Genomic DNA, 21,452 nt, shown 5'->3' on the forward strand with positions numbered 1-21,452 from the left:
TCTCACTCCTGAAAACTATCCCACAACTGCTGCACTACATCACAAACTGCTTGAGCCCCCAAAACTACCTCCTGCAACTGCTTGCCAACCCCCAAACTGCCCCAATCCCCAAAACATCACTCTTAATTGTTTCACCACCCCACAAATTGCCCTACCCCTGAACTATTTCCTTGCAACTGCCTCCCCATCCTACAAACTGCACCTGCCCCAAAACTACACCCTAGATCTATTTTAGCCCCGCAACCTGATACAATCAATGGTATTAAGCCATGCAGACTACTGCAATGGAATCTATGTGAGATGCACAGAGCAAACCATAAGGAAACTTCAGACCGCTCAAAACACGGCAGCCAGGCTCATATTCAGAAAAACGCAATTCGAAAGCGCAAAACCCCTCCGGGAAAAACTACATTGGATCCCTATAAAAGAACGTATTGCTTTCAAAGTCTGCACCCTAGTGCATAAAATAATCTATGGTGAAGCACCAGGATACATGACAGACCTCATAGACCTACCAACCAGAAACACAGATCCACATGAACATACCTAAATCTCCACTACCCAAGCTGCAAAGGACTTAAATACAAATCTACCTATGCATCCAGCTTTTCATACTTAAGCACACAATTGTGGAACGCACTGCCAAACGCCGTGAAAACAACGTATGACCACTTAAATTTCCGGAAATCACTAAAAACCAACCTATTCAAAAAGGCCTACCCTACCGATTGCCCGGACTCTGCAACACAACGAACCCAAAGCCCGAAATGTACATAACTCTTCCGCTCAAAGATGCCATAACTGTGTTTGTTCCACTACAATCTATACTACCCAACATTACTTTGTATTTGTTTCTCAACGGATTTGTCTTTCTTACCAGACACTACTTTGTATTTGTTTTCTTACCGGATTCGGCAAACGCCTCTCCGATAATATGTAAGCCACATTGAGCCTGCAAATAGGTGGGAAAATGTGGGATACAAATGTAACAAATAAATAAATAAATAAATAAACTACCTCCTTGTAAGTGCCTCTATTACCAACTAGATCTATCACTCCACACTTTCCACCCCGTAACTAGCCCCCCCCACCACAGACACACTCACACAATATACACACCACACACACACACATATTAAGTACATTGATACTTAAGCATTGACATAATGGGACAGACCTGCATCCTGTTTCTAAGATTGGCTAATGCAGGTCACAAGTACCTGGCAAGATCCCCAAAGAGTATTGGACTTTTCTTGTAGGAACTTGTTCAAACATTTTCTAAACCCTATTATACTAATCACTTTTACCACTTTCTCTGGTAATGATTTCCACAGCTTAATGATATGTTGAGTGAAGAAATATGTTCTACAATTTGTTGTAAATGTACTACTTAGTAACTGCATTACGTGAGCCCTAGTCCTTGTACTTTTGGAAAGAGTAAATAAGCAATTCACATCTAACTGTTAAACACTCACAGACAAGAAAATAGATGAACACAGAAACAAAACAGATGAAAATGCAAAACAGAGATATACAACCCCCCTCCCCCACCCCAATATTCAGCCAGTGATGGTCAGCATTTTTTTCAGTGCTGACCATTGCTGGCTAAAGGCATCAAATGAGAGGAAGCCCAAAGGAATTGAATGGACTTCCTCTCATTTACCATGCAGAAACTGCTAGCATGGCTTTGTAAAACAAGCCCTAAATTAGCCCCCCGATATTCAGTGCTGGGCCATATCCGAGCACCAGCACTGAATATTGGAAATTAATTGTGGGTGGGTTAGGCGTCGGAGCTTATATTCAGCTGGGGGCGCATAAGAGAGTTATGAGGGTGCCGGCTCTGAATATTGGGCCGGCGCCTGCATAAAAATGTTTTTCTAAAACCCTCCTGATCCCCCTCCTGGCCTCTCTAATACCCCCTCCTTCCTACCCCCTTTTTTGCGATGCCCTGTCCCTCCTACCCAAACGAATCCCCTGTTCTTTATCTCCCTATATCTAGATAGGCCACTTGGGCCTATCTGTCTCTCTGGTGGTCCAGCGGGGTCTTTGGAGGCAGGAGCGCAGCCCCCGTCCTTCTCCCTCGTGGCTCCATTTCAAAATGGCTGCTGTGACCTCTCGCAGCAGCTCGTGGTACTATATAAGGTCCTGTGAGCTGCTGTGAGAGATTGCGGCTGCCATTTTGACATGGAGCTGTGAAGGGGCAGGAGCATAGATGCTGTGTCCTGCTCCCAAAGACCCCTGCTGGACCACTAGGGAGACAGGGAGACTCTCCAGTTAAGTTCTGCTGAATATCCCTACTTAGGCGGCAAGAAACGATTTAAGCAGGCAGGAAAGGCTCCTGCCAACTTAAGTTGCTTTGAAAATCAGCCAGACAAACTGATAAAATACACACTCAAGACACACACATACACCTGCAAAAGAGTTGGAAAGAATTTTATGAGTTGTGCTCTGCATCCTTATGCTAGTATTGTATAACAGAATCTAGGCATCTTGGATCTGTTTTAGAATAGGCTCCTACCAGGCACCTTTGGGGTACCTAAATGGAAGCCCCCACTTATAGAACTGTCCCCTTAACTCTCCATTGCCTCAGTGTCAGACTATAAACCTTCTGGGGACAAAGAAGTACTTACCATACTTGAATATAACTCACTAAATCCAAATTATAATATATGTTAAATAACAAACAACTATACTGAAAGAGCATTCAGATTGCCACTCAGTACTAGAAATCCAAATTTTACATCCAAGTTACTGTAATTGTGAACAGAAGTCAGGCAATTAACAGAAGAGAAGCATAGATTAATAAAGGAGAGTATGAAATAGTCAATAAAATGTATTATTTATTTAACAAAATGAGGGTTAATGTGATGATCCAATAGCAGTGTTGCTCTGGTCTATGCAGGAGACTCGGGTTTGATTCTCAGTCCTGACTCCCACTCCAGTAAGGGGTCAGAGTAATGGTTTTTGACCCAGCAAGTCATTCAGGTTTCCAGGATATCCACAACTTATATGCACAGGGCAGATTGGCATACAATGAAGGCAGTGCTCGTAGATCTGTTTGATTCAGTGGTATTTCAAATGTGAAAATGTATACAATTCTATCTCATGCATATTTGCTGTGACTATCCTGAAAACCAGACTGACTCGGTGAGTCGTGAGGAGTAGGTTGAAAACCACTGAGATTACAAGCAGGGTTGCCACCTGGCACCATGTTTCAAGCAACAGGCTAATCCAGGTCCTGGTATTACCTGCTTGAATGTAGGAATTTGCAATCTTGTTTCTGGTACCCTTTGTCAGCTGTTCAGCAGTGACCTCTGCTGGCTGGCTGGCTCAGAAACATATCAGTACTGACAGAAAACTGTGGAGATAGCGCCATCCCTAAACCATCAAAGGTAAAATACTCTGGCAGCCATGAATGAAGATCCACAGCATCCATTGAAGAGTGCATTACCACCTCAATCCCATCAATAGGATTGAAACATTCCAATTAGGAGAGATGTGCAGGAGTTGCAGAAAGTTTACCAGTGTGGGAGGGCCAGGGGGGGGGGGGGGGGGGGGGGGGAGAACCATCAGAAGCCAAAATACAAAAAGGGAAATGTAGAAGCTTTTAAAATTATTGCTGCTCAACTTATGTACTGTTTAAATGCTCACCTTCTTAATGTCTAACAATGAAAGAGTAATCCTCAGAGACCAGCCATTACATTTGATTTCATGTTGTGATATTTTTCACTGGCTGACTAAATATTGTTATTCTTATGTGCATTTTGGTTGTTTGAAAGTGGTCAAAGAAAAGGTGACAAGAAAGAGAAATCCTAACAAGACACAACTGTGACGGGACTGAGGTACTGCATATAAATGCTGAAAAAATATTTAGTGATGTTTTTATTCTATACCCTTGAAAGAATGTCACACTGAATTTACACTGGATACTGAAAAAGACCCAACTTATTTCCTCTCAAGTATAAATTCAAATTATCAAGAAAAGTATTATCAACACTAAGTGAAAAGGTTCGTATTGTATTTTGTTATTTTATTACAGTAAGTTTAATACACCTACTGTTAACACTGTAAGACAATGGTAGTGATACCTTATATAAGTTTTAAAAAAATGATGATCCTGAAAACTACAATATGGCATAACATCAACGTAAGTAAAAGCAGTCAAGCAAGAGTACAGAAAGGAGATAGAAACGTCTTGCCCAACTGTGCTACCTTCATTTTATTGAAAAGAATAAAAAAACAGTACCACAAACTTAGAGTTTCTCAATTCACTAATAATAAAGTTAATATGAGAGCCGAATGTGAAAGGAGAATATATCTGTTGATTCTCAGCCAAATCTTCCCAAATCTACCTACCATGACAAAATTAATACATGCTTGCCATTTTTTTTAACAAGTCTCAGTTTTACACTGAATTAGTTTCTATTTATTCGAACCAAGAATGCCTCTATGGGGGGCAGAATTACTCCTTACCACCCTATACATGTATGTATGTATGTATGTATGTATGTATGTGTATACGTGTCTCTGGCTGTGTGTTTTCTGTGTCTTTGAGTTTGAGTGACAAAAATGTACAGGGTTTGTAAAGAATTCAATGAGCAAGCTCTGCAATTTTTTTTCCCTACTTGTTTTTTCAGCAAACTCTATACAGCCCAGACACTGATGACACTGCCTGTCAAATGGATTTGGTGCTTTTTATGGAGATGGTTCATGAATTGTTTCCCCTATCAGTACAAACAAAAAAGGACCCCTGCTAAACAGGATCTCACTAAATCCAGGGAATGTGTGCACACAGACCTTGCAGGTTTAGGGGTCACCTCAGCAGGTATAAATTAATGATAAAATCGAGCAATGCAACTTTCAGTTCAGCTATATCAGTTACATGATGCATAAGCTACAGCATTTTAAAATTGCTCCCCTCACTTTTACCTGGAATTTCGCGCCATTCAATCTCCTCCTCCTCCCTAGCAGCAGCAGCAGCAGGGTGCTGCGGAGTGAAATCGGAGTATGGATGGTCCTTCTCTAGATCAGCCATGTCTGTGAAAATCGGTTGCAGAATTCTTCTGCTATTTGTCGTTTGTGGTCTTTATTTTTCAGTAAAATGGTGTACCTTATTAGTAGAGAAACATCAAGAAGGAACTGCAGTTGCATTCTGCAAAAGGAGTGGCTTAAGAAATAAAACCCCCACCAAACATCTAGTCTGCACACCCATATGGTCTTATCTAGTTTGACCACTGTGGTAGGGTGATGTGCTTCTTTCTTATCAAACTGTAAAGGTATGTCTGTGCAAACTTATGGTATAAGGATCATATTAGCAATGATATACCTTCATTAATTAAGGCTACAAATAAATGAATAACCCTAATAAAATACAAGCAAGAGTGAAAGCATATCTGCATTTGCTGTTCTCTTAAGTATGGGCTGTATAGAGTTTGCTGAAAACACAAGTGGGGGAAAATTTGCAGAGCTTGCTCACTGAATTCTTTACAAACCCTTTACGTTTTTGTCACTCCAAGTCAAAGACACAGAAAACACACAGTCAGAGACATACACGTACAGGGTGGTGAGGAGTTATTCTGCATCCTTAATAGTTTATATTTTCCTAATCTAATGGATGTCATAATAAAGAAACATCCATTAGGTTAGAGAAAAATAAAAAAATTAAGAATGCAGTGTCCTTCTTGGCAGTTTCTTCAAAGAGCTGCTGCTATAAGCATTATACAGTGAAATGGGCTTTCCTCAGAAAGTCTTACACTATAGATTAGACAAGGGCTGACTCAGTACAGCTCTGTCTACTCCTATGCAGAAGATCTGGGGTGTAGTCTCCGAGTCAGGCCCCTTGCTGCATTTACAGCCTTGAGTGAGATGAAACCTAAATTCAGAGCTTAGGAGCCAGCTTTGTGGGTGCTTGTGCACTCTCAATATTGAGCAAACTCGTTGACTGTGTACAGGGAGGGTTGCTTTCTATTGGGTTTAGCACCCATTTTGAAAAGTTGGCTCCTATGATTCAGGGCCCATGATTGCAGGTTCCAGAAGGAATCCTGTTGTATGGTCCGCTGGTTGAAGGACTTGCTTCAGTGACTAGAGGAGAGGGCTAGGAGGGGTCCACTGGACCGCTGGGATTTTTTAGGTTTTAGGGGGAGGAGAGTTCCCTCTACTGCAAATCTTTTGAGCATCCAGCCCTTAGAATATTATGGTCAGTTCTGGAGACTGCACCTTGAACAAGATATAAACAGGGTGGAGTTGGTCCATAGGGCAGCTACTAAAGTGGTCAATGGTCTTCATCATAAATCATTAATCTCAATGGGCCTTATTCTATAAAGGTTATGTTCCTAAATTTATGCTCCTAAAATTTATGCTCCTAAATTACGAACATAATCTATTTGGAGCATAGAGTATGCTCGTAATTTAGGAGAATACATTTAGAACCATAAATTTTAGGTGTGTAAATTTAGGAGCATAACCTTTATAGAATAAGGCCCAATATGTATACTTTGGAAGAAAGGTGGGAGAGGGATATGATAGAGACATTTAAATAGTTATATGGCATAAATTCAGGGGAGACAAGTCTCTGTCAGTTGAAAGGAAGCTCTAGAATGAGGGGCCATAGGATGAAGGTGAAAGGAGATAGAAGTAACCTGAGGAAATACTTCTTCACAGAAATGGTGGTGAATTCATGGAATGGCCTCCTGTTGGAGAAGGTGGACACGAAAATTTCTGAATTCCAGAAAGCTTGGAACAAGTACATAGGCTCTCTAAGGGAATGAAAGGGAGAGTAGATGGCCTGGATGGGTAGACTGGATAGGCCTTATGGTCCTTATCTGCCTTCATTTTTCTATGTTTCTTCTATTGATTTCATCAAAACCTTTGACATGGTTCCTCATAGGAGGCTCTTGAATAAACTCGACAGGCTGAAGTTAAGACCCAGAGTAGTGAACTGAATTAAAAATTGATTGACAGATGTCAGAGAGTAGTGGTTAATGGAATTCACTCTAAGGGAGAGGAAGGAGTGATAGATGGTATGGATGGGCAGCAGTGGCGTAGCCACAGGTGGGCCTGGGTGGGCTAGGGCCCTCCATTTAGGGCTCAGGCCCACCCAACAGTAGCACATGTTTAGCGGTAGCTGGTGGGGATCCCAAGCTCCACCAGCTGAAGTTTCCCTCTGATGGTAACGAAAATGTTACTCCATGATACTGGCAACTGCACATGCTGTTTTCAGCACATGCCTGCTGCAGACTTCCAAGGTGGAGAGAAGCATTTTCCCACCAGCTGAGATCTTTTTTTGGTGGGAGGGGGAGAACCAGTGGCATACCAAGGGGGGGGGGCGGTGGGGACGGTCTGCCCTGGGTGCACGCCGCTGGGGGGTGCCGCAGCGCACGCCTGTTGGCTCTGATTCGCTAACTTCGCTCGTTCGCTGCAGCTCCCTCTGCCCCGGAACAGGTTACTTCGAGGGAGCTGCAGCAAACGAGTGAAGTTAGCAACTCGGAGCCGAGAGGCGCGCGCTGCGGCACCCCCCCTCAGCAGCGTGCACCCAGGGGGGGTGTCATTTCGCTGGGGGGGGGGGGGGGCGCTGCACCCGGGGGGGGGGGGCGCATCGGCAATCCACCCCGGGTGTCATCCAGGCTAGGAACGCCACTGGGGAGAACACTTGGTGCCCATCCACTTCTTGCCTAGGCCCACCCAAAATCTGCTGTCTGGCTACGCCCCTGATGGGCAGGCTGGATAGGCCATGTAATCTTTTATCTGCCTTCCTTTTCTCTGTTTCTATGTTTGCAGCTTGTCAGTGCTCAATCCGACAGCAATATCAGCAGCCCATATTGCCAGAGTGAGCAATGTTCAAGTGGACTTTTTCAGCAGACCGGCTCTAGACCCAAGAGAGTGGGAATTGGGTCTCATGGACTTCCAGTTACTGACAGAACATCAGGGATCCGCCATGCTATTCAATTTGATATCCATGTAACAGAATATGAATACTCATAGGAAGGAAAGGTGAGTAGTGGAGTGCCTCAAGGATTGGTGCTAAGGCTGATTCTATTCAATATATTTGTGAGCGACATTTCTGAAGGGTTAGAAGGTAAAGTCTGCCTTTTTACAGATGATACCAAGATTTGCAACAGAGTGGACACCCTTGAGGGAGTGGAAAACATCAAGAGGGATCTGCCAAAGCAAGAATGATCTAAATTTTGGCAGCTAAAATTTAATGTGAAGAAGTGCAGAGGGATGCATTTGGGGAGTAGAAATCCAAGGGAGCCATATGTGCTATGAGTTAAGGGGGGAGAGGGTAGAGGGACCTTGGCATGATAGTATCTGAGGATCTGAAGGCAGCAAAACTGTGACAAGGCGGTGGCTGTAGCCAGAAGGATGCTAGGCTGTATAGAGAAGAAAGGAGGCGTTGATACCCCTGTATAAGTCATTGGTGAGGCCCCACTTGGAATATTGTGTTCAGGCCGTATCTTGCTAAGGATGTAAAAAGACTTGAAGTGGTTCAGAGGAAGGTGTAAGGCGGGACACTGAGCGAAGGGAAGTGCTTTCACTGGGAGCGCTTTCACTGACGCTGCGCTGCCGGACTCGGAGGTAAATTTAAAAGAAAAAAAAAGGAAAGGGATCTTGGGGGGGGGGGAGAAGAAGGTGGGTAGTTGGGGCAGGGGAGAGAGGAGCATGGATGGACATGGATGGAATGGCAGGGCTCAGGGAGCGAGGGGAATTGCTGGATATGGGTGAATGGAAGGGGGCAGGGGAGAGAGGAGCATGGATGGGAGGACAGGGCTCACGAAGAGAGGGGAATTGCTAGATATGGATGAATGGAGGGGGCAGGGGAGAGAGGAGCATGGATGGACATGGATGGGAGGACAGGGCCCAGGGAGAGAGGGGAATTGCTGGATATGGATGAATGGAGGGGGCAGGGGAGAGAGGAGCATGGATGGACATGGATGGGAGGGCTGGGCCCAGGGAGAGAGGAGAAATTGCTGGACATAGAGGGGAGGGGAGGGGAGGGAAGAGAGAGGAAGGAGATGAGATGAGGGAAAAGGAAGAGAGGAGAAAAACTGCACATGGATGGAGAAAATAGGCAGAAGCTGGATCCACTGGACAGTCAAGTCTGCGGAGGACCCAGCTTTTACTTACGGATGTAGGACAAGAAATGAAGAAGAAAAGCGGAAAGTAAAGAAATAAATGGAAAGGAAGCCCTGGAAATGGAGTTAAGAGGACAGATAGCAGCAGAATCGGATACTGGGCCAGCATGATCAGAAAAACAAAGTCACCAGACAACAAAGGTAGAAAAGATCATTTTATTTTCATTATAGTGTTTGGAATATGTCCACTTTGAGAATCAGGTGCTCAACATTAAAAGTTTATATTTATTTACTTATTTATGGCATTTTATCCCACATTAAACATGAATTAGGGTGTTTTGTGGCTGTACATGAGAATTGTGATATTATGATCCCTTGTTTCATATTGTTGATGGTCTGTGATGTTGTCCGTATGAGTGGTATATTGGTGTATTAGGTTGTGCCCAGTGTAATATTTATGGTACAGTAAGGTTCTGAGTGTGTTTTTGCACAAAGTTGTGCATAGTGTTTTGCATTTGAGCGATTGTGGTTAGTATATGCTTTGAGCAACCACTTTATTATTTGACATATGATACATATCTAATATCTAAATTTAATAAAAGGTATTAATTGTGACTTTTATTTTTATTTTTTTTGTGTGTGTGTGTGTTATCAGACAATTATGGATTTAAGCTCCACCCCTGGCCCCACCCCTAACCCCGCCCCCTTAGCCTCTCCAAACAGTTGGGCCACCGACCGCCTATGCCTGCTCGGCACTGTCCTCACGTTCCAAATTACTAGAGTCTCCGTCAAAGCCCTCTCCAGCCCATCCTAAACTGGATTGCTATATGTGGGACATAGACGATACAAGCAAGCCCAGCACCCACCTTAGTTTTTACAGCCAGAGTTGCCATCTAAGCACCACTTGACATGCAAACACATATGCAACCCTTTAAGTTTTCTTTTTTATAGCATTCATTTTTTAATTAGAGATCATCTGTGTACATCCCATGCCTTTATAAATTCCACCACCATTTTTTTCTCCACTTCCTACCCCAGGAAGGCATTCCAGGCATCAACCACCCTCTCCATGAAAAAGAATTTTCTGACATTACTCCTAAGTCTACCACTCCACAACCTCTATTCAAGTACGCTAGTTTTATCATTTCCCCTTCTCTGGGAAATATTTGTTTCTAAATTAATACCTTTCAAGTATTTAAACATCTGTATCATATCTCCCCTTTCCCTCCTCCCCTGTAGGGTATACATATTCAGGTCTTCTAGTCTCTTCTCATACGTCTTTTGGTGCAAGCCCCATACCATTTTTGTTGCCTTCTTCTGGACCACTTCAAGTCTTCTTACATCTTTAGCAAGATACGCCCTCCAAAACTGAACACAATACTCCAAGTGGGGTCTCACCAATGACTTGTACAGGAGCATCAACACCTCCTTTCTTCTGCTGGTTACTCCTCTCTCTGTATAGCCTAGCATCCTTCTGGCTAAGGCCACCACCTTGTCACACTGTTTTGTCACCTTCAGATGATTAGATACTATCACCCCAAGATCCCTCTCCCTGTCTGTGCATATCAGCCTCTTGCCGCCTAACATATATGGCTACCTTGGATTTCAACTCCCTTTGCACTTCTTTGCATTGAATTTTAATTGCCAAACATTAGACCATTCTTCTAACGTTTGCAGATCCTTTTTCATGTTTCCACTCCCTCTGAGGTGTCCATTCTGTTGCAAATCTTGGTATCATCTGCAAAAAGGCAAACTTTACCTTCTAACTCTTCGACAATGCCAATATCACTCGCAAATATATTGAACAGAATCTGCTCCAGCACCAATCCTTGAGGCACTTCACTACTCACCTTTCCTTCCTCAGAATAAATTCCATTAACCACCGCCCTCTGGTGTCTGTCAACCAGTTCCTAATCCAGTTCACCACTTTGGTCCTAACTTCAGCCTGTCAAGTTTATTCAAGAGCCTCCTATGAGGAACCGTGTCAAAGGTTTTGCTGAAATCTAAGTAGATTACATCTAGTGCACATCCTCTATCCAGTTCTCTGGTCACTCAGTCAAAGAATTCAATCATATTTGTTTGGCACAATTTACCTACCTTTTGTAAAACCAGGAAATTCACTATTCTTTCCTTCAGTATTGCTTCCATTACTTTTCCAATCGCCAAAGTGAGGCTTACCAGCCTGTAGTTTCCAGCTTCTTCGCTGTCACCACTTTTGTGAAGAGGGACCACATCCACTCTTCTCCAATCCCATGGAACCTGTCCCGTCTCCAAAGATTTATTAAACAAATCTTTAAGAAGATCTGCCAGAACCTCCCTGAGCTCCCTCAATATCCTGGAATGGATCCTATCCGGTCCCATGGCTTTGTTCACCTTCAAATTTTCAAGTTGTTCATAAACAATTTCTTCCATGAACAGTGCTATATCCACTCCATTCTCATATTTACCTTTGCCAGTCAATTGTGGTCCTTTTCCAGGATTTTCTTCCGTGAACACCGAACAGAAGTATTTGTTTAGCAGATTTGCTTTTTCCTTAACATTCTTTACATAGCAGTTCACAGCATCTTTCAGTCTCACAATTCCATTTTTAGTCTTCCTTCTTTCATTAATATACCTGAAAAAATTCTTGTCTCCCCTTCTTACATTAGTAGCCATTTGTTCTTCTGCTTGCACTTTCGACCAGAAGTGTAGCCAGACCTGACATTCTTTGAGGGGAGGGGGCACTAGGCATATAGGTGTGAGTAGTGCGTGGTATACTCCTAAATAATGCTTTAGAGTGCACTTGATACTGGATTTCTAAGTCAACAGTTTGTCCTGCATCAACATAAAAAAAACGTGCACACTTATGGAAACCTTGGAAACACTGACATTTTTAAATGAAGTTGCAATATCCCATAACTTAAACTTTACCATTATAGTAGAGTCTGGTCAACCTCTCAACACACATCACAGAGTCCTGGAAAATAATTACTGCTGTGGCAAATATCCCTCTACTTTAGTTTATAATACATGTAAAATGCCTTATTAAGCTGTATTAATAAAATAAGTCATCTTGTCCCTTCCTCTGATTCTACTGCTTTCTCTCCTTTCTGAAGCTGACATTAACCAGTTCAAGTCCCTGGAGTTCCTGACAGTGTTCCTTCCACCCCGTTCTCCATACGAAGGAGCAGACATCAAAGGATTGTCTGTCAAATTACTTTGTGAAGTAACACTAAATCCTGCAAATAAGCTTCTCAGAGCCTATGTAGCAAGTTGAACAGCACCAATTCAGAACACACAAATATCAGTAACTGTACCTTTAAAAAGGCAGCACTGAATATACAGAACTGCAATATGCTTCCGATTGGAAAATCCAGACAAGTCAGACTCCTATGGATTCACGCACAAATTACATGCCAGCAGAATCTCTCACCTTGGCAGTGGCGTTCCTAGGGGGGCTGACACCCGGGGCGGATCGCCGATGCTGTTCCGGGGCAGAGGGAGCATGGAAACGAAGGAAGCTGACCAGCGCGCGGCACCCCCCCAGCGGCGTGCACCCGTGGCGGACTGCCCCCACCGCTCCCCCCTTGGTACGCCACTGCACCTTGGTCACTCACAGAACATAGACCAATCCTCACCAATTGCAGATAAAGGATCAAAATTAGAAAAGGAAACACTGAGAAATCACATTTTCTGTAAGCAATACAGCATAGGAGAAATAAAAATAAAAAAGGATTATCTACTGTAGGGAGCAAAATCACTTTCTACTCCAAAATAAAACCCACAAATAAATGATCTGGATACTCATGAAAAGTTAAAAACTTGTGAGACAACAGTGAGCTGTATTTTCAAAGCGCTTAGACTTACAAAGTTACGTGGAGGGGCATAATCGAACGTCGCCAGCAAAATAGGTCGCCAGCGATCTAGTTTGGCGGGGGTGCAACAGCTGGCCGGAACCATATTTTTGAAAAAGATGGCCGGCTATCTTTTTTTTTCGATAATAAGGTTTAGCCCGGCCAAGTGCCAGAGTTCAGTACAGCTCTTACAGATGCTGCTGTAGAACTGACTGCCACTACATCTACACCAACATCAATGATGGATGAAGAGGTGCTTGTGCCTGTTGAAGAAGCAGTTGCATGTGGGAGTGTGATGGAACTGGAGATTGCAGTTTCCTCAGAATTACTTCCATGCTTCCTAGAAGATCCAGGGCCGTGAACTAAAATGATCAGAAAACAGAGAGACTTTCTTGTACTACATGGTCCAAAGAACGTGAAAGTTTGCAAGTTTCCAAAAGATCCTGTATACAAAAGAAGCTTCCTTCATGATCATTACTGGCGTAAAAAACCCAGCGGTGAGAAAGTAGAAAGACAATGGTTCATGTACTCCAAGCCAAGATGCTGCATACTGCCTTTGCTGCAAATTGTTCCCAGCTGACACCGTTGTATCTGCATTCAGCTCTACTTCAGCAAAAAACTGGAATAACCTGGCTAGAACACTGGCAACTTATGATAAGGCAGCAAACCACTACAGAGCTAGTGATAAGACTGAGGTTTGTTTGTTTGTTTATTTATTTATTTGTTGCATTTGTATCCCACATTTTCCCACCTATTTGCAGGCTGAATGTGGCTTACATAGTACCATACAGGCGATCGCCAATACCGGTATGAGCAAATAACAGAATGATGTTGTAGTAGAGTACAGTTCATGTGTTACAGACACGTTAGGGAGTTAAGGCACCATAGATGAAAGCAATCAACAGAAGTTTGATTCTGAGACTCATCATTGGAAACATGTTCTAAAAATACTGATGGTGGGTGGCAGGGATAGTGCTGGGCAGACTTATACGGTCTGTGCCAGAGCTGGTGGTTGGGAGGCGGGGTTGGTGGTTGGGAGGCGGGAATAGGGCTGGCCAGACTTATACGGTCTGTGCACTGAAGAGGACAGTACAAATAAAAAAAGTAGCACATATGAATTTATCTTCTTGGGCAGACTGGATGGACCGTGCAGGTCTTTTTCTGCCGTCATCTACTATGTTACTATGTTACTATGTAATTGTTAGAGTACTTGCTACTCAGAACCTTGCTCTGCATGGGAAGTCAGATCAGTTGTTACTGCCAAGTAACGGTAACTTTCTTAAAATTGTAGTTGCTGGCAGAGTTTGATTCAGTACTTAAGGTACATATAAGAAGAATAACCTCCAAAGAAACTCATACTATCTAGCTTGGAGGAGTGGCCTAGTGGTTAGAGCACCAGTCTTGACACCCAGAAGTGCTCAGTTCAAATCTTGCTGCTCCTTGTGATCTTGGGCAAGTCATTTAACAATCCATTGCCTCAGGTACAAACTTAGATTGTGAGACGTCCAGGGACAGCGAAATACCCAGTATACCTGAATGTAACTCACCTTGAGCTACTACTGAAAAAGGTGTGAGTATAAATAAAAAAAATACATTCAGAATGAGATTATCCAGATTTCAGCACACCTGAAGTATGCAAAATATTACTCCATCATTTTGGATTGCACTCATGTCATCAGCAATACAGAACAAATTATGTTAATGGTGCATTTTGCAACAGCAGAAGAACCATTACAAAATGAAACTTCTCTGGTAACTATCCAAGAACATTTCCTGGAATTCCTTGACATAGATGACAGTACAGAAGCTGGGATGACAGATGTGGTCCTTCAAAAGTTGAAGGAAATGGACATTAACATTGCAGAGATGAGAGGACAGGGCTATGACGATGGAGCCAACATGAAAGGGAGAAGGAGTGACATGCATGCTAGGGTGCAGGAGCTAAGCCCACTAGCATTCTTTGTGTCTTGCAGTTCACATTGAATGTAGTAGTTAGAGATGATGCCTCTGTGTCTGTTGAAACGTGCACATTCTTTGACACTGTTCAAAGTACATATGCATTTTTCAGTGCCTCCACTCATCGATGGCAACTCTCAAAATAACATCTGGGAACATCACATCTTACACTGAAACCACTGAGTACAACATGGTGGGAAAGTCATGTGGAGGCAGTAAAGGCCCTCCAGCCTCCACAACCAGATTGGGAAAGTCGAAGATGCCATTACTGCAGTCATGGAAGATGAAGCATTAACAGGAGTTACTCACATGAAAACAATTGCAGAAGCAACGAGAATCGCAAACCATATCTGAAATTTCAAATTTCTTTGTGGTTTGGTGTTAAGGCATGATAACATAAGAACATAAGAGTAGCCATACTGGGTCAGATCAATGGTCCATCTAGCCCAGTATCCTGTTTCCAACTGTGGCCAAGTCAGGTCACAAGTACCTGGCAGAAACCCAAATCATGGCAACACTCCATGCAACAAATCCCAGGGCAAGTAGTTGCTTCCCCATGTCTGTCTCAATAGCAGACTATGGACTTTCCTTCTAGGAACCTGTCCAAACCTTTTCTAAAACCAGATACGCTAACCGCTGTTACCACATCCTCCAGCAAAGAGTTCCAGAACTTAACTATTTGTTGAGTGAAAAAAATATTTCCTCCTATTCGTTTTAAAAGTATTTCCATGTAACGTCCTTGAGTGTCCCATAGTCTTTGTACTTTTGGAACAAGTAAAAAAATCGATTTACTTCTACGCGTTCTACACCACTCAGGATTTTGTAGACCTCAGTCATATCTCCCCTCATCCATCTCTTTTCCAAGCTGAACAGCCCTAACCTCTTTAGACTTTTCTCATAAGAGAGTAGTTCAATCCCCTTTATCATTTTGGTTGCTCTTATTTGAACATTTTCTAATTCTGCTATATCTTTTTTGAGATACGGCGACCAGAACTGAATGCAATACTCAAGGTGTGGTCACCCATGGAGTGATACAGAGGCATTATAGTATTTTTGGTCTTATTCACCATCCCTTTCCTAATAATTCTTATCATCCTGTTTTCTTTTTTGGTCACCAGCACACACTGAGTAGAAGATTTCAGCATATTATCTATAGCGACACCTAGATCTTTTTCTTGAGTGCTGACCTCCAAGGTGGACCCTAGCATCAGGTAACTATGGTTCAGATTATTCTTTCCAATGTGCATCACCTTGCATTTGTGCAAATTAAATTTCAACTGGCATTTGGATGTCCAGTCTTCCAATTGGCAGATGAAATGTAATATTCTATTAGAAATAAATCTAACAAGCAAGATACTAAGGTGGGTTGAGATGAACATTTCTGGAACCATAACATAACTGGAGGCTGCAAAATTATTCCTCCAAAACTACCATTCTGACAATAAATTCGAAGATGTCCTGAAAAATACACAGAAGATGACAGAGGAATTTGATATTGAAGACAGTTTTCCAGATGAGCCTGTAAGGTCTCGCCGTACAAAGACACATTTTGATTTTGAATCACGAGATGCCCCTATCACAGAACCAAAACAGTAATTTAAAGTAAATTTTTTTCTTCAAAGTCCTTGATGTTGCAATTCAGTCAGTCCATGAATGGTTCTTCCAGCTCAGAGGACACAGCCTGGAGGATGTTTGAGATTCTGTACAGTATTCCAAAACTCCAAGAAACTGCACCTGAAGTCCACAAGCGAAAGTGTGCTTTCCAGTGGTGAACTGCATGATGTTGATGCAGTTGATTTGTTTCATGAACTGAGTACACTTTCTAGACACATATTGGCAGACTCTACTACTACTTAACATTTCTAGAGCGCTACTAGGGTTACGCAGCGCTGTACAATTTAACAAAGAGAGACAGTCCCTGCTTAAAGAGCTTACAATCTAATAGACAAGTGAACGGTCGGTCCGATAGGGGCAGTCAAATTGGGGCAGTCTGGATTCACTGAACGGTAAGGGTTAGGTGCCGAACGCAGCATTGAAGAGGTGGGCTTTAAGCAAAGACTTGAAGACGGGCAGGGAGGGGGCTTGGCGTAAGGGTTCAGGAAGGTTGTTCCAAGCATAGGGTGAGGCGAGGCAGAATGAGCGGAGCCTGGAGTTGGCGGTGGTGGAGAAGACTCCACTCCAAAGGTAGTTTTGGAATACAAATACAAAAAAAAAAAAATTATCTACGATATCTCCAAATGCCTCCACTGCCTTTATATGATTTTGACACTTGTAGAAACTGTTGCAAGTGGAGAGCATCGTTTCCCTAAACTAAAGCTGATTTTAAAAAAACATACCTGCTTTCCACTATGACTCAAGAACAGCTAGTCGAGCTTGCAACAGTATCAATTGAGCATCAGTTAGATCAAACCTTAGATCTTAAGGAATCAATTTGGATCTTCGCAGCTCAGAAAGCACAAAGAGCACACATCTGATTATGAGGATCTAGGAAGTTTATTTCTGCATTTATTTTTTGATATACTGTAATATGCCAAGCACCAAAGTGGTCTATAAGAAGATCTCAATCATTATGAAGAAAAAGGATAGGAACTTCAATTGTAATACAGGACAGAGAAAGTTTAAAAAAAAAAAAAAACATCCACAAGAACCCCACAAAACCCACTTAAAAGTTTTAAAAGGTTAGAAAATTGCCACACCACCCTCTCAGCAGCCTAAGGATAACTCTTCCTTGAGCTGTCAAGGGAGAGAATTCTGAACCAAAGGGACGGTGCAAGGCAGTGGCGTTCCTAGGGTGGCTGACACCCGGGGCGGATCGCTGATGCACCCCCCCTCGGCAAAAGGACCCCCCCTCCTGGGTGCATTTTTACCTGCTGGGGGGGTGCCGCGCGCCTATCGGCTTTGCTCGTTCCATGCTCCCTGTTCCCCAGAACAGGAAGTAACCTGTCCCGGGGCAGAGGGAGCACGGAACGAGCGGAGCCAACAGGCGCATGGCACCCCCCCCCCCCAGCGGCATGCACCCGGGGTGGACCGTACCCACCGCCCCCCCCCCTAGGAACGCCACTGGTGCAAGGAAAAAGAACACAGAAAGTGTTGTTGATTCTAGATGAACTCGTGCAGTGGAGGGTGGAAGAACTGGATGAAAATCCATTGAACATTCCAGTACCTTAATGCAGATACAGTGGTATAGCATTCATGCTGATACATAAGAGAGGACTGAGGAAAATAAATATTGAGCGATGCTTGGATCCAGAATTGTACTGGAAGCCAATGATATTGAAATAAAGGAGTTGTATGGTCAAATCTCTTTACCCTAGAGAGTGATTCTGCTTTATTTGTTATCATTCTATCTTTGATGCAGGCAAACCTGCATAGACATTAGCATAATTCAGTCGTAAGTAATTAAAGCGGTAAGGTATACACATATGAGTTTGTCTTGGGCAGACTGGATGGACCATGCAGGTCTTTTTCTGCCGTCATCTACTATGTTACTATGTAAAGCGCGAATAAGTGAAATCTGTCCAAAACTGAAGGCCTATCTGAAGTAAGTAAACAATGGCAAATTCTATAAGGATATACAAGAATCAAAGAAAAAAATATTTTTTCTTTCAAAAATAAGGAGGAAAAGATCTCATAAAGACCAAGATCCACAGTACTTAGGCTCATTTGAAGTATAGCCACTTTATAATGCGATCGGTCAACAAATAATCATCGGTCTAGAAAAACCACCAAAATTTGTTTAGTAGATTTAACAATGCCAAAAACTGTAATTATCATTCATAATGTCTACCAAACAATCATGTGTCCAAAAAGTGCAAAGCAATAATAATAATAATAATAATCATAAACATAATAATGAAACGGCACTTAGCTTGTGGCACACAGCAAAAATGGCTTGACTGTATTATGTTTTAACAGTTCCACAGAATCCAGGAAATGGATAACCAAGTCTTCAAACTTATTACAGGCAATAGCATCCGTGCACTGTGTAGTGCTTGAGTTTTCTTCCAAAGCAGGCTAAGGTCCGACAGGGACCCGTTTCACAATGGCTTCTTCTGGAGACCTTGCCACAAAGTAACTCATGCTGTGCTGTCGACCAATTTACCTTCTTATGGCAAAAGAATGTAAAATGGTCAATAGCACAGCATTAGTCACTTTGTGGCAAGGTCTCCAGAAGAAACAAATTCCACCACTTAATTGTGCACTGAGTGAAAATATACTTTCCCTATTTAACTATTCTACCCTGCTCATAAACAGAAATGCCAGGTTACCCAGTTCCAGGCTGGAGATTTTGGGCCAGTTCTGGTTTTGAACTGAAATCCCAAAGCAGTGTGGGATCTGTAGTACCTGATCCTGCCCATTGAAATTCATGCTGCAGGTCCCATAATGCACCAGGATGGAGTGGTCAGATATCCAGGACTGGCCCAAAATCTCCAGCCTGGAACTGGGTAACTTGGCATCTCTGCATAGATTTATAAATCTCTATGATATCACTTCTCAGCTGTCTTTTCTGCAAGCTGAAGGGCCCTAACCTGTGTAGCCTTTCTTCGTAAGTGAGAAGGTTGCCAGATGGCTCCAAGTCATGGAGGACAGATTGAGGCAGCCTGGGTTTTGCTGTCAATGAAAGTATAACCCGGACTGGCTCAATCTGTCCTCCATGACCTGGAGCCATCTGGTAACCCCCATACCCTCTATCATTTTGGTTGCCCTCTTCTGTACGTTTTCAAAATATCTTATACAAAAAATATATGACAGGGGTTTGAGTCCTCTGTCTTTCCGTTATAGGGCTGACAGCCTTAAGCAATGGGAAAGGAAGCTCACATAAGATCTTATTCAGTAACAATGGAGCCCTTTTACAAAGGTTCGGTAGGCTCTATGCACATGTAGCGCATGCCAAAACAAGGCTACTGCCAGGCTAGCGCACCCCCCTGGCAGTAATTTCCCATAATGCTGGGAAAAAGTATTTTTTTAATTTCCTACCCCGAGTGGCGTTTCCAGCGTTAATTGGCAGTTGGCACGTGCTAACCAGTCACCGCTTATTTAGCGCATGAGCCCTTACCGATAGATCAGTGGGTGGCATTAAGGGCTCAGGCGCGCTGGTTTCCATTTTACCGCAGTCCCTTTTCCCGGCCAATTGAAAAAAAAGCCCTTTTACGGAGATACGGTAAAAACTGGCCCGGTGCATGCCAAAAACACGAGCCCACACTACCGCAGGCCACATTTTGCTGCAGCTTAGTAAAAGGACCTCAATGTGTTTCACATAGCACTGAAAAGGAGAAATATCCTATTTGTTTTCTGGATAGGATCAGAACCCAAATAAGGATTTGTCTTCCCCTCTTGAAGTACCACCGTGCAATCAAAGTACAGCCTAGCCTACCCAGGTACCAGTAGAGGCATTTTTAAGGGTGTCTCTCACCCCTCTCCAGCAGGCTTAAGCTACTGTCATGCTAATGCAGTGTAACTGACACAAGAAGTTTTACCCACTTGTCCCTATGCAACTTTATTTGAATTAAGACCTTAAAAAATACAATTATATATATAACATTAACAAAGGCAGGTGGCACTGTATAGACTAACCAGTTTACTGAGGCATGAGCTTTCAAGGATCTCCACGTCTACTAGATGTACTAGACATAATTTTATTAGAAGGGTTAACCATGGAACAAAATTTGACAAGAAAGATCCCTGAAATCTCATGCCTCAATAAACTGGTTAGTCTATGAGATGCCAGTTATTTTTTTTTTTAATCATGTTTCCTACCTATTTTAGCATGTAGATTGCAGAAAGTATGAAATTGTGCATTCTCTTTAAAATCCACCAAGGCACTTGTGAACCTTCTTTACACGCTGCAAAAAGGGAGAGGTCCCATGATCTGAAGCAGAGCCTGCTGAAACATGATAAGTGCTCCATGACTATGCTAAAGTACTGCCAGATGACTCAGGGAGACAAGCAGATAACACCTAGTGGCATTCCAGTAACCTTTGAAAATAGTCATTTGTGAAAAAAAAAAAATGAAAACAATAGTAAGTAAATGAAGTGGATGATCTATACTTGAACAAATATTTTAATAATGAGAACAGGAAAAAAAACTCTTTGCTGGTTACCTTGACCATCATCATATATAACATTTCCTCTCTATAAGATTTCAGTGATTCCCCAGGCAATTTGCTTCAGGTTTTAAATCCTCCTCATTTGCTATGACTTGCAACATTGATCAGTTAAATAGGAGTAAAGAGGAAACTTCCAAATGTTGATCCTGTAAGTGCAGAGTCAGTGGACTGGTGGAGAAACACTCAGTCTGCAAGTATCTGCTCGCTCTATCATTGTTCTAAAATTCTAAACAAGAATAACCGTCTCAGCATGCCCAAACCACATTAACCTCGTTAGATCAGCAATTCCAGTGCCAATAAAATTATTAGGATGCATTAAAGCATTTATTAATGATAAATGTGTGTACTATTCAGCTGTATAATGCTTGGGCTACATTGATTACTAGGATTCCTTTATTTTGAGTATGTGCAACATGTCTAGCAGTAATGCATCTAGTCTGTTTTGTCCTACATTGTTATATACTGAGGCTGAAAGATGGTCAGAG

At 42.7% G+C, this 21,452-nt stretch overlaps 1 protein-coding gene across 3 annotated transcripts in view; it reads right to left on the bottom strand.

Moving 5' to 3' along the window:
• Positions 1–20,689, bottom strand: part of HEMGN (hemogen) — a 48,501-nt gene extending 27,812 nt beyond the window's left edge. For 2 of the 3 annotated variants that reach the window (XM_030192463.1, XM_030192462.1), the window contains exon 1: positions 4,930–5,171. In XM_030192463.1, the coding sequence (XP_030048323.1) occupies positions 4,930–5,035 (106 nt within the window). In that variant the 5' untranslated portion in view covers positions 5,036–5,171. Of the gene's footprint in view, positions 1–4,929; positions 5,172–20,617 lie in introns of those variants that run through there. The other variant, XR_003940865.1, reaches the window with a different exon arrangement.
• Positions 20,690–21,452: the final 763 nt, after the last annotated feature.

This window comes from Microcaecilia unicolor, chromosome 2, assembly GCF_901765095.1.
Source record: "Microcaecilia unicolor chromosome 2, aMicUni1.1, whole genome shotgun sequence".
Classification (NCBI taxonomy): domain Eukaryota; kingdom Metazoa; phylum Chordata; class Amphibia; order Gymnophiona; family Siphonopidae; genus Microcaecilia; species Microcaecilia unicolor.